This window comes from Kryptolebias marmoratus, linkage group LG6, assembly GCF_001649575.2.
Source record: "Kryptolebias marmoratus isolate JLee-2015 linkage group LG6, ASM164957v2, whole genome shotgun sequence".
Classification (NCBI taxonomy): Eukaryota; Metazoa; Chordata; class Actinopteri; order Cyprinodontiformes; family Rivulidae; genus Kryptolebias; species Kryptolebias marmoratus.
Genome location: NC_051435.1, coordinates 26,553,353 through 26,566,894, shown reverse-complemented (window position 1 = coordinate 26,566,894; position 13,542 = coordinate 26,553,353). Strand labels below are relative to the sequence as shown.

At 41.2% G+C, this 13,542-nt stretch overlaps 1 protein-coding gene across 1 annotated transcript in view; it reads right to left on the bottom strand.

The window, feature by feature from the left end:
- Nucleotides 1-12,612, bottom strand: part of LOC108243554 (phosphodiesterase 1A, calmodulin-dependent) — a 66,587-nt gene extending 53,975 nt beyond the window's left edge. Inside the window, exon 1 of the mRNA XM_017429085.3 lies at nucleotides 11,367-12,612. Coding sequence (XP_017284574.1) covers nucleotides 11,367-11,953 — 587 coding nt within the window. The 5' untranslated portion in view covers nucleotides 11,954-12,612. The remainder of the gene's footprint in view (nucleotides 1-11,366) is intronic.
- Between the last annotated feature and the right edge of the window lie 930 nt (nucleotides 12,613-13,542).

Sequence of the window (13,542 nt, the reverse complement as noted above, 5' to 3'; positions counted from 1 at the left end):
CAAGGCAAGGCAAGGAACATGCATGGACAGGAAAACAAGAGCAATGAATCAGCGGAGTAGTGAAGAAATTGACCGGGTTTTAAACACTGGGGATAATCAGGTGAAGTGGGCACAGGTGAGTAACGAAGATTGACGACAGGTGGAGATGGGTGTGGCAGAAAGCAGGAGTAGACGGAGGGCAAAGAGAGGATAATGACAAACAAAGACCATGAGGACAGAACCAAGAGGCAGAGACAGACAGAACATGAGAACAAAACCAAAAGTATAAAATAAAACTCAAAAGGAAAAAACAAAACCCAAGAAAGCAGGAAAAACAAGAACCCAAAACAAAACTAAGAACAAACTCAAAAATGCTAGAAATCATGACATCCTCAGCAAGATACTGAACCCCTCACTGCCTTTGATGTGTGCCCCATTGATAGATAAATGAAGTTTAAAGCACTGATTAGACTCTATAGAAAGATTTATTCAGGTTAGCTTTGTAGGGTTGTGGCAGAGTGCTGTATGAATGTGTGTGTGGATGGGTAAATGAGGGCACAGATTGTGTTATAAAGCGCTTTGAGTAGCCTGGTTGGCTGGAAAGATGCTATATAAGTACACTCTTTTCTTTACCCGCTTCTCCTTTTTAGGTTGCAGGGAGTTCGTATCCATCTCCAGCAGTCATTGTGCAAGAGGCAGGGGACACCCTGGCCAGGTATGAAGTCCATCACAGAGCCATGTACAGACAAACAACCATTCTTGCTCTCACTCACACCTAGGGACAGCTAGAGTCATCAATGAACCTAACATGCATGTTTTTGGTCTGTGGGAGGAAACCGGAGTACCCGGAGTAAACCCACATGTGCACAGGGAGAACATGTAAACTCCACATAGAAAAGCCCCAGGTCAGAAAGTGACCCTTCAACCTTCTTGCTGGGAGATGACACCTCTAACCACTATTCTGCTGTGCTACCAAAACAAAAATTTATTCTATTAAAATTTAATAACTTATCTAGGTACAGATAGGTATTCATTTTGATCCCAATTTGTCCTAGAGGACCTCCACTCTAAGGATATACAATCATTTCAGCATTCTATCAATGTTAATCATTAAAAAAATAGTTTTGTTTTGTTTTGTTGTTTGTTTTGTTTTATAAAAAAATATTAGCATTGTGTCAAACACATGACACTAACATCGTAAATCATGACTTGGAGACCTTGGTCCCGTGGTATGAACATTTCATCTCTTAGGAAAATCAGTCATTACTTATGTTTCATAATAATAATAATTATAATAAACACTGTGACCAGTCTTGGTAAATTGATTGCTTTTTAAGCATACTGTCTTTTGTTACTAATAAACTTAGACACAAGTGAAAATACATCAGCACTGGGATTAGAATCAAAACAGTCAGCAACCTATCTACTTCACATTCAATGATGGCATTTATTCACAGCATAATCTATCATTCAAATATTTTGGCATGACACGTTGGATAGTTGTGTTATACATTTGATATTCTGCTCCTATCATCACTCAATAATTCCTCATCAGTGGAAATTAAGGCCATGTCTGACATTTGTTGGGGTGTTTTTGTGGGGTTTTTTTCTCTCTGCTCCTGGTGGAAGGCGGACGTGTTTGTTTTCTCTCTGTCTCTCTGTCTCCTGTACTACCCCCACCCCGACCCTTCCACCCTTGCTTTTGGAACTTCTTTTTTACATACTCCTCCAAACATTTTTGAACTATGGATGTGGTCAGCTGGTCTCTCTACACAATTGATCAAATTTTCTTGACGGGAAGACTGACCAAAGGAGAGCCAGCTTGCCCTGAGAAGACATTCTTCACTGGATACACGTTGGATTCCTGGAAACGTTGGAATCCTGTTTGTCTATCGAGTCTGTCTGTGGAAGACGTCGAGGATCTTTTCATATTTGGATTTCTGATAACAGGATTTCTGCTGTTTGGATTAGGCAGTTACCTGACTTATTATCAAATTCGTTTGATGCGTTCGACGAACTACACTCTGACTGTTTTGTTACAGGAGCTGACTCGCAAGTTGGATGCGATTCTTTTACAGGACCGCAGACGGAATTGCAGTTCTGGAACTCATAATATGGGTTACATCTTGGAGAAAGTTGCTCGCTCGAATCAGGCGGAATGGTCCTGGAATTTGGCTGTTTGGATTTGCCATTGAGAAGTATCAGCAAGACTTTTCAAGACAGACAAAAACATGTCTGAACCAAACAATTACTGTTTGTTTGTGAATTTAGCTTGGTCAGCTATCTTCAAATTTCTCCTGGAACTATGTAAACAAGACGTCCCCCTCTGCCTGACGTGATTCGTGGACCTATCTGCAAACACACACACACACAGACAATACACACACTACACCGTCTTCTCACTGTCTCTACACACAAATACACACACATACGCACACTTTCCGCTGTTTGTCTCATCCCCCCCCCCTTCCCTCTTTCTCTGTCTTAGTTAGTAATTCTTACATTTGCTGTTTTAGCGGGCCTCTGGTACCATTTAGAAATTTGGTACTGTTTAGTTTAGCTTTCTCATGTTTTTAGCTTCCTGTACACTTAGTTTAGTTCTGTACATTTAGTCATGTTTAGATCTGTTTAGTTTAGCTACTATTTTTGACTGTCTTAGCTCATGCTTAGATATATCTGGTTTTTAGATTATCCTATATTCCATTTAGATTATACATGATTCATTTAGATTAGACACGAGTTTAGCATTCTCATGTTTTAGCTCACTGCATCCGTAGAGTTCATGATTTATGAATAAATGTAAGCATCAAGTACTGCTTTGGTAGGTTTAAAAATCAAAATCTAGATAGACACCTCTGTGAACCTCTATCTTATCGATGGGTGTCCCAAGGACACTAGAAACTGTGTTGCCTATGCCTGGTTATTGACTTTTGCCCATGAGGTCCAACTAGGGTCAGCCCGAAGAAGCTACATAGGACCACACTCCTATGAACCTACCACTTACAGGGATTGGCACATTACAAATTTGTCATCAGTCAGAAGCAGAGGTTGGAAAAAATGAGATTAGAAATACGAGCACTTGAAATGAGCTTCTTCCACACTGTGGACTCTAGGATAAGGTGAGGAGTTTGGCTATTCAGGAGTATAGTCACCGCTTCTCCATGGATTGATGGATGGATGGATGAACGGATGGTGACATGATGGATTGGATAAATAGGATAATTCATCATCTCACAACATTTAGCATGTGTTTTAAATCTGTTCTCTGACTTTTACAGTGAGTCCTGATCTGTCTGCAGAAAACACACCGTTTCTATTTAGGCCACTTCTAGAAACAGAAGTTGATTATTCACAACATATTTGTCAAACTTGACCCGTACAGAATACTTATCAAATTAATCACAAACAGAATTTAGCTTGGCAACTTTACCTAATACTGTGTTTTCTTAGAGAACAGAAGGATCCTCCAGAAAACAAAACAAACCTTGGTCTGTGTTTATGCCCCATGACAGAATTCCCCTAACCTTAGAGTTCAGTTCTGTCAGGATAGTTGACAAGCTTCTATGTTGAAGAGCAGCTTTATTTTTACACCTCTAGTGTGTTTCACTGAGTCACAACTGACAGAATCCATTCACCTGTCAATGTTTATAACAGGACTTGGCACAAACTAAGCACTTGTCTTGGCATCAGAATCTTGAAAAAACACAAATTCTGCAGGTAAAAACAGTTTAATTTTCTTAGATCTTTAGCTCAGCTGCTGATAAGATACCAGAACAATCTGCAGCTAAACAAGCTAACCCATTACATAAAATCAGGCCTGCCTAAATGTCCAATGAAAGGGGGAAATATTTTTGATCATATGTATCCTAACATAGTGCATGCTTACCTCTCCCCCACTGTGGCCTGTCAGACCATGTCTCCCTGCTGCTTACCCCTGCATACACTCCCCTCAGACTGTGAACCTGGTCTGCCACAAAGATTGGTCCAATCTGGCCTGAAAATGCACTCTCTGAATTACAAGACTGTTTTAAACACACAAACTGGAGCTGATTTGAACATCAGGACCTGGAAATATTTTCAGGGATAGCTCTGGACTATATCAAGTTCTGCTTTTGAAATGTGACTGCGGATAAAAATATTTGGGTTTTCCCAAACCAGAAACCCTGGATGACTAGCCAGGTCTACTCACTCCTCAAGGCACATGACAGATTTAAGGCTGGATGATAGATTTCTTTATAGTGCTGCTTGAACTTCTTGGAAAAGAGGAATTCAAATAGCCAAGTTGGACTATAACAGAAAATAGAGGTATAGGGGTGTAGTAGAGGCTATAGAACATTACAAACTGCAAAGACTGGGATGTTACTACAGCATACTTGCCAACATTTGGGAATGTCAATGTGGGACAACATAGCGTGAAGCTTTCTTTCATGCCTACATCTTTATCTTTCTGCCTCTTCAGTTTTCTGCCTCTCCATCTTTAGCTTTCTGTCATCAGATGACAACATAACTCACACGAACACTATCGCACTCCCGTGCATGCTTAAGGGGGCGCGCGGGAGCGCTACTGTGGACACAGAGTGGAGCGGGTCTCCTCTCTGATGTGAGATTGACAGCTGTCAGTGCTTGGGGAAGTGGGCAGGGCTTACAGTACGCTGCAGAATGAGTGCTTTCACACATTTAGCCGCCAAAGTCACTGGATTTGTCACTAGTGGCTTTGAAAAATGCTAGAGGAATCTGAAAACTCTCTAAATATAGCATTAAAGTGACAAAAAGGCTGTGTGCATGTTTTTGGTTTTTTTTTTTGCGTGAGAAATACAAAGTGTGGCGTGTGAGGGCCAAATGCAGGACTTTTGGCTGTTCCGCACAGGGTGATGCAGGACAAGGGACAGGGGGGCTAAATGCGGGACTGTCCCGCCCAATGTGGGACGGTTGGCAAATATGCTACAGGGGATTTGATTGTGTGACTGGCAGAGGAACTTAACTGTTTCTTTTTTTTTTTTGTCTTCTTATGGCATATCAGGCATAAAATGGTTGCCTACGTGTGCCAGAACAGATTTGCTCTACAAAAAACATATCTCAAAATGAGAATCCTAAATGCATGATTTACTTTATTGAAACAGGACTGAATCTATCATCAGAGTAGGCAGGCCACATTGTTGTATTAGCAACCTGTTTGTATGACCTTCAACCATCAGGACTTTTTGTGAATCAGTGTGTGAAGGTGTGTGGGTGGGTGGGGGGAGGGGGGAGCATATGTGTAGCAGAAAGACAGAAAAACTGTTTAGGAAAAAGAAGAAAGAAATGAGTGTTTTCATTTTATGTGTGTGTATATGTGCTAGCAAGCCACCTGGAGATGCACAGTGAAAAGAGTGCCGTGAACAGTAGACAGCCCACCATCTACAGCACCCAAGAGCAGAAAGGACAGGTGGATCCAGCCCCAGAAGGCAGCAGCAGTCCCAGGCAAACAGACACCGGGCACCACCCCAAGGCAGCTGCACGTCCACACAGAGGAACTTAACTGTTTCTTTGCTTGTTTAGAGTCACCACAAATACATCCATCTGCTCCAGCCTTGTCTTCACCTTCACTAGGTTCCAACACCCTTCCACGCACTGTAAAGGAGCATGACATGAAACAGGTACACCTGGCAGTGAACCCCAGAAAGGCTACTGGCCCAGAGAGAGTACTCAGTAGGGTGCTCAGGGCTCACTCTTATCTTCATCAAGATTTTCAATCTGTCACTGACATAAGCAATTACTCTCCCCTGCCTAATATCTGCCCTAATCATCTCAGTGCCAAAGAAGTCACCTGTGGTCATCCTTAATGACTATCGCCCATAAATATGAAGTTTTTCAAGAGACTGGTTCTTCAGGACATCAAAGGATATTTCCCCTCTACCTTTGGCCCACACTAGTTTACACAATCATTCAGGACATTCTGATCACTAAACTGGATACTTTGGGGCTCCCTCCTCTCAGTAATGCTTGGATACAATGCTTGGCCTCAAACTCTGAGGTTTAGCCTGCACCTTTCTTCCATCCATACTTTGAGCACTGGCTTTCCTCAGGGCTGCATGCTGAGTCCCCTACTGTGCTGTCTCTACATATATGACTGAGGTCATATATGGACTGCAGCCCATTAAAACAATGGCATGCTCAAATCTGCTGTCAACACCACAGTGATAAGGCTAATCTCAAGAGGGGAGGAGGGAGGCAGCCTACAAAGGGGAGTTTATGAAGTTAACAGTCTGGTGTTCAGTGGATAATTTGTCACTGAACACCACAAAAACAAAGGAGATTATCCTGGACTTCAGGAAACACAAAATTGATTTCCCCCACCCCACCCACACACACACACAAACATCAATGGTGAGAATGTGGAGAGGGTTCATGCCTTCAAGTTCCTCGGGGTGGAAGGCAGTGGAAGGCAGTGTGGTGCATGTTGTATGAGTGTGTGTGTGTTTGTAGAGAAGTCCTTGAATCACGTCACAGAGGCTATTGTCTTTGATAATATGATGGAATGCTTATCAGCCAGCCCAGAGCAGATCCACAGATGTCCTTAAGCAAGGGAGGGGGCAGAGCATCTTGTTTACATAAAATCAAGGGAGAAATTGAAGATAGCTGACCAGACAAGGTCAGCAAAGGGAGCCAGATTCACATAACAAAAAATGTTTTGGGTCAGGCCGACTTTTGCTTTCCGTCTGCCTTGAAAGTCTTGCTGGTGCTTCTCAATGGTGAATCCAAACAGCCAAATTTCAGGTCCGTTCCGCCTGTTCCAAGCGAGCAACTTTCTCCAAGATTTATCCCATATCATTCCTGAGTCCAGGAACCGCATTTAGCCTAAGATCCTGTAAAAGGATCGCATCCAACTTACGATTCTGCTCTTGTACATCACAGTATGAGTGTAGATTGCCAAACCCATCAAACAAATTTTAAGATATGTCAGGTAACTGCTTAATCCAAACAGCAGAAATCCTGTTATCAAAAACCCAAATATGTAAAGATCCTCCATATCCTCCACTGACAAAAATCGATAGACACACAATCTTCCACTTCTGCCAGGAATCCATTGTGTATCCAGCAAAAAATGTCCCATCTGGGCAGGCGGACTCTCCCTTGACCAGTCTTCCCATTGAGAAAATTTGATCAATTGCATTGAGAGACCAGCTGACCAGATTCATAGTTCATAAATTTCGGAGAATATGCAAAGAGAGGCTCCGAAAACAGAGCAGGGCAGAGTTGCAGTTATGCAGTTCATGCTAAAGATCTCATTTAAAAACCTTTAGGAATGTGAGAAAGTTCTGCCATTCCTTCAGAGTTTCCACATGGTTGTGTGGCAACAAACGTACTCTACGAAACATATTTTTAAGATATAAAACAGGTTGTTCATTTGGCAGCATCTTTTAAAAAGGAGCCAGACTGTGGTATCTTGGTGGTCTGTGCCGTTGTTTTGAAATCTTGAGGCTGCAGGTTAAAGCTCAATTTGCATCAGGAATGACAATTGCCAAATCTTTTATGTGAGTTTGCTCATTGTATTGACCCCTGCAGAAAAACAAAAACATTTATAAATGAGCCACTTGTCTGATTACTCGTCAAAGTTTCAATCTGTTCACTGTTGTTCTGCTCTCTGTGAGTTGATGGTTTTATGGAGCCAAAATCATCACACTTTTGTTACCTGTCATGTATTTTTTCTGTATTTATTGTTAGATGACTGAGCAATTATAAAATTACTTAGCTGCAGCTCATAGACACTAAATATTCAAGCTACTGAAAAATTCTTAACAAAGACAATACATCTAATTTGGAATTAAATTTTGTCTGGGAAAATCATCATCATAAACTTCAAATGTTTCTGACCTCATCTATGCTACTTTGTATCTTTTTAAAGACAAAGTTTTTTGGTAGGAAAAATAAAAATCTTTAAAAGTTTTGGATGAATCAGTGTGGCTTTTAGAAATGAAGCTACCACTTTACACAAGTGCATTATTACCTTGTGAACTATAAATCAGAACAGCAATGATACCATTTTACTGTTTTTTAACATTTGTCTTGCTTTTTCCTGATCCTGTTGCCATTATCTTTTATTATCTGCTGAAATGGTTAATGAGTGAGAGAAAAATTGTAACTGTACTGAAAAAAAGTCCTGTGTAGACTGGTCACAATTTTTCCAACATGATTTATCTCATTTATACTGTAGAAGATTTATTCAAAAAAAAAAAAAAAAAGCATTTTGAAAGACAAAAAATGATCTGAGGTCAGAAAATAGTTAGGTAAATATAGCTAGCACCATTTGGAAGTGCCTTATCTAATAAATCAGACCAACAGAGCACAAAAGTGTCTATAGATAGTTATTCTTGTCAGAAACACTTCCATCAGTTGACTTGAGGTTAATTGTGTGAGTGGTGGTTCCTCACAGAACATCCACAGTAAAGAAACAGTGAAGAGGTGTATTACTCTTTGAGCAGCTGTTAGCTCATGTTTGTGTGTTTACTTTTGAGCTTTGAGGATATGGAGTTGAGACGATTCACATGTAATGTCTTTATATAGTTTGGAAAAATCAAAATCCCAGCCATTTTGCAACTGATACGCCTAAAATTCACTGATTGTAATTATTGTTTACAAAAGTAATTCAATTTGTGGTTCTGGTTCCATTCGAGAATCACAAGATAAACCGGAGGGGTCACAGTTTAACCAAAGGAGGAACATTTTGTTTTTCCACTAAGTGTATCAGCATTTCATATTTTTGGTGTGAGAGTGCTTTTTTGCTTTTTAACCTTTCATAAGTCAAATTTGAGGGCATATAATAGAAAATGTGCTTTATCGGTTGTTCAGATTAATATTGCTGTTTTCTGCAGCCTACTTTTGCATACAGCCTACAAACAAAAGGAAACAGCTGGTCAGACTTTGTCCAATGACATTTTTCAAGCTTACAAGGCTTTCTGTGCACACAAGAAGATGCTCTAATCTACTTTTACTTAACTATCAACTACAAAAATGTGTCTTTACTTAAAAGCTTTTTTGCATTCACATTCTCAAACTTTCCCCCTGCCTTAGGGTCCTTTACATTTTCAGCGCAAGGGGTAGCTGTTCACCATCACTTTCTGAATCACAGAAACCTGCTTTACATTTAAACTTCTGTAGCTGGAACTGAAACATCATGCAGTGTCCAGTTGTTAACAACTAAAGTGGTTCATTTAAGGTTGTAAAGGTGGTTCCAACAGTCAAGTTACTATTTTCTTCACTTCTTTCTTTTTACTCATTTAGATCTTTACTTTCTTCATTCTATAACTGTTTAATAAACAATAGATAATTTTAGACCAAAAGTGTATGAGAACTCCTGAAGGGTTATAAGAACCCCTAGTCCCACTATGGAGAGGTTATAAGAACCTACAAGTTTACTTTCCAACACTTGTCTGACAGAATGGATACATCACTGTGTGTCTTTCACCATCAGCATCAACAACAGTAGCGGACTCTTGTTGGAGCTGTATGTTGTGGGTCTTTGGTTTAATTTTTTAAAAGCAGAGTTTGAGAAGGAGCTACAGTACAAACATTCAGAAGGAGTTATAAGAGCCAAGACCCATATCAGTGTACTTTGTGGACCTTAAATGTGATTTAAATAACACATGAGTAAAATAAAATAGAGACTCCTTGTTCCTGTAGTCAAAATGCACTTTATCAGGTTCTTTTGGATTGCAGAGAACCAGGTTACAGTCCTTATAACTATGATAGTTTGTTTTCACACTGCTAGAAATGTGGTTGTGTGTAGTTCTTATAACTATGTTTGACGTCTTTTTTCAAAATGTACTCTTTCTTAGCTAAGTAGGGACTCCTAAATGACGTAAGGGAATGTGATTGGTCCACAATAAACAGACATTGATTGGTCACGCAAACTGAATGCTCCTCCAGCATTCATCTTATTAAAATTGTATTATAATTGCTGAAGTAGAAACTACTTAACCATTGCTGTTTTCTGCTATGACAGGCTCTTTTTGAACATGTGCAGCACAAAGTAAACTCATCTGTCATATGAGTTTAGGCTCATTAAATATCTTCTGACAGTTTGTTGCATTTTTTTCAAATCCTGTTTTAAAAATTAAACCAAAGACCCATGACACACAACTCCATACACAGAGTGCTCTACTGTTGCTGTTGTTGTTGTTGATTAATGTCATATGCATCAGTACATCTAACACAGACTGTTGGCTGAGTGTTGCACAATCACACTGTTCCCCTGGCAGTGGAATAGCAAACACATAGGTCCTTTTAACTGCTTATAGTAGGTCTCCCAGTCCTTATAATTCTCAGAAAGTTGTTATAACTGTTTTTACCAAATATATATATTTGTGCAGAACAAAGAAGTACCCCTTTGGAAATATCACTCCCTAAAGCCATCAATATCCTCCCATAGGGCAGTGAGTCCTAGCAGACTGAAGAAACTGTACTTGAAGTCACTGAGGAACACAATAAAGAAAAAGGTATCCCAACTTTGTAAAAACGATTTTAGTTGAGCATTTCTGGGATGCATCAAAACAAAAACACATCAAAACCCTAAATTGTTAGGTTGAAACAGGAAGTACCCACACTATCGTTTTAATATTATGGAGGATCTGTGAAATATACAATTCCCTCCAAAAGTATAAAACTTTGTGTTTCTGTTTAGAGAAATGTTGAATGTGGAAAATGTTGAAAACCAAACATTTGTTTGAAAGGCTGTATGTAAAATCACACAAATTCCAGTGCATAATGAAAAAGCAGTGAAAAAAATTTAATACTAAAAAAAATCTGTTTTGTTTTTTTTGTTCTGAGGAATTTATCAGGTTGAAGCATCAACAAGTCAAACGTTTTGTCTGCACCCTGCCTTCATTTGCATATCTTTCTCTCTGTCTCGCTGCTGATCTGTCAATCTTTATAGTTTGCTGCATCGCAACGCTCCACCGTTACCATGGCAACACTGAAGAACAAAAAGGCATGTTGTTTTTGTCTTGTTTTTTTCTCTCTCTAACCTCTGCTGCTGTTGCTTCAAACCCAGCCAGATGTCTGCTTCTGATGTGACATTAAGAATCCACGACTGTGAAAATATTTGTTACACAGACCTCAACTGAAATACACACACACACACACACACACCTACACACACAAGCAATCACTCTCCCTCTCTCTTCCTGTCGCACACCCACCGCTCCACACTAATTTTCTGTCATTCATCCTCCCTCCATCCCCGCTCCAAGCCAACACCATCACCACAGCAACCAAGCGACCACATTTGATGGTGTCCCGGCGGCCACTCAGTAGCTCGCTGATCCTCATCAGCATCATCAGTAATCACCCATGGTTTGCATCATCTGCAGCAGCCGGACTGCATGGCTCAGCTGACTATGTTTACTCACATGCCTCTCAGTCGGATCAGGACCTGATTGTTGTGGTTCTGTTCCAGAGTGTCAACAAAGTCCTGCGTCTCTTCCTCCTGCAGCTGCTGCTCTTCAGAGTGCTGTTTGTCCGTCTGTAACATCTCCTCCTCCTGCTCCTCCTCCTCCTCCTCCAGTTGTTCTTCCTCGCTTGGCTGCTCCTTGTCAGTCTGTTGATCCTCTGTGTGTGACATCTCTTCACCCTCCACCTCCTCCTCTTCTTCCTCAGTTTGCTGCAGCTCCTCTACCTCCTCTAGTTGTTCTTCCTGCTCCGCCTGCACCTGCTCCTTGTTAGTCTGTTCTTCTTCTCTGTGTGACTTCTCCTCAACCTGCTCCTCCTCCTCTTCATCCTCCTGCTGCTGTTCTTCTCCCTCCTGCACATTCTCCAGGTGTTCTTCACTTTGCTCCACCTGTTCTTCCTCTTGCACTACCTCCTCCTGCTCTTCTTTTAGTAGATCTTGATTCTCCTCTTTCTTCACCAACTCCTCAGAAAGTGTGCCCTCCTGTTGCTGCTCGTCATCTTCTGGCACCCCCTCAGACAGCTGTGCTTCCTCTGTATCATCGTTCATCCTTTGTAGAGATTTTGTAGAGATGTTCACAGACCAGAAGCAGGGTCTCTGTGACTCTCCTCAGCGTCTCTCAGTGCGACTGAGTTGTGACAACATCTACGCTGATCGCAGAGGAGAGTCCTTGAGTTCCTCCAACTTCATCCAACTTCCTGTGATGTCACCCGACAGGCTCGGCCAATCCGAATGGATGGCCTCTTGTCCGTGAGGAAGAGGACGGTTGAAAGGTCACAAGAATGTGAAAGCCAAAAAGCAAAAGCAACAAAACACAAAAGGTGGTCAGCTGATGATTTCTTACACAAGCTCCACAGCTCAACTCTGCACTCCGGCACTGCGGTGGACTCAGAGCATCGCCGTGGCAACACAAGGGGGAGGTCGAACAGTAATAAAGATGGGACTGAGTGAGAGAGCGTGAGAGAGAAAGGAGAGTGATGGAGGAGGACAAAGGAGAAGCAGAGAACATTGCAGAGCGTTTCCGTGGAAACTCAACAACGGTTGCCAAGAGTGATGGAATCCTGCAGCCGACAGACCTCCCTCTTCCTTCTCCTCCTCCTCCTCCTCACCACCTCCCAATTCCAAACGCACATAACTTTAAGCTCGCTTTTGATGCAAACAACAAACAGCCATCTCAATATGTCCTCCCCTCCCTAACCTGCTGTCCCTGGGAGCCGTGTGTGTGTGTGTGTGGTGGGGGTGGGGGGTGGGGGGTGTTGGGGTGTGAGTGCATCTGTGCATGTGTGTGTGCAGTGTGTAGGTTTTAGACAGTGATGATGTAATGTTCCTGAAAATGAGAGTCACAAACCTTCAGTCAAGTGGAACAATCACACTGTGAATAGTGCTGTGGGCGCCCTCATGAGGCTCTACTGGTCATTACAGCAGCAGTATGAAGGAACTTTAAACGTAAAGGTGTTATCCTGAGGGTTTTGTGCTGGACTTTTATCGCTCACCGGCTAGTGGTCATATAAATGCCTGTGTCTGTCTGTGTGTGCACATATGTGTTTTTGTCTGTCATGTTATTAAATTATTTCATGAACTACTGAATGGATGTTATTGAAATTCTCAGAAAGCAATCACTGGATGTACATCTACAGCTGATTAATATTTGGAGTCAATCTGACTCTAAATGGGCCACCACAGCTAACTGACTTTATCAAACACAACAATTACTATATTGCTGTAATTTTACAAATACTGAGCTAAAAGTTTGGAGGGTAGTAGCTGAGAGTCATCACCAACACATACTTCAAGAGCTGTGTGACATGTTTGTTGAAAATTTTGTCATGCAAGGCAGCAGGGTATATTCATTCCTTCAAGCATTGCCTGTTTTTAATCAAATATTTTGTTGTTGGTGCTTCTATTTTTTTTTTTTTTTTTTTTTGGGGGGGGGGGGCAAATAGATTCTAATTTCACTATGCTGCAATGGTTGCTCTTTTATCATATTGTTAATTCATAGCAGATTAGAAAAAAAGCATTAGTGATAATTTATAAATATCCTGAAACTGACATTATGGTGCACACTGGACAACCACACCTAAATTAAGTCATTTAGACCTCAAGACAGTCAAGGTAGATCTGACCCCTCTGCACTTCAG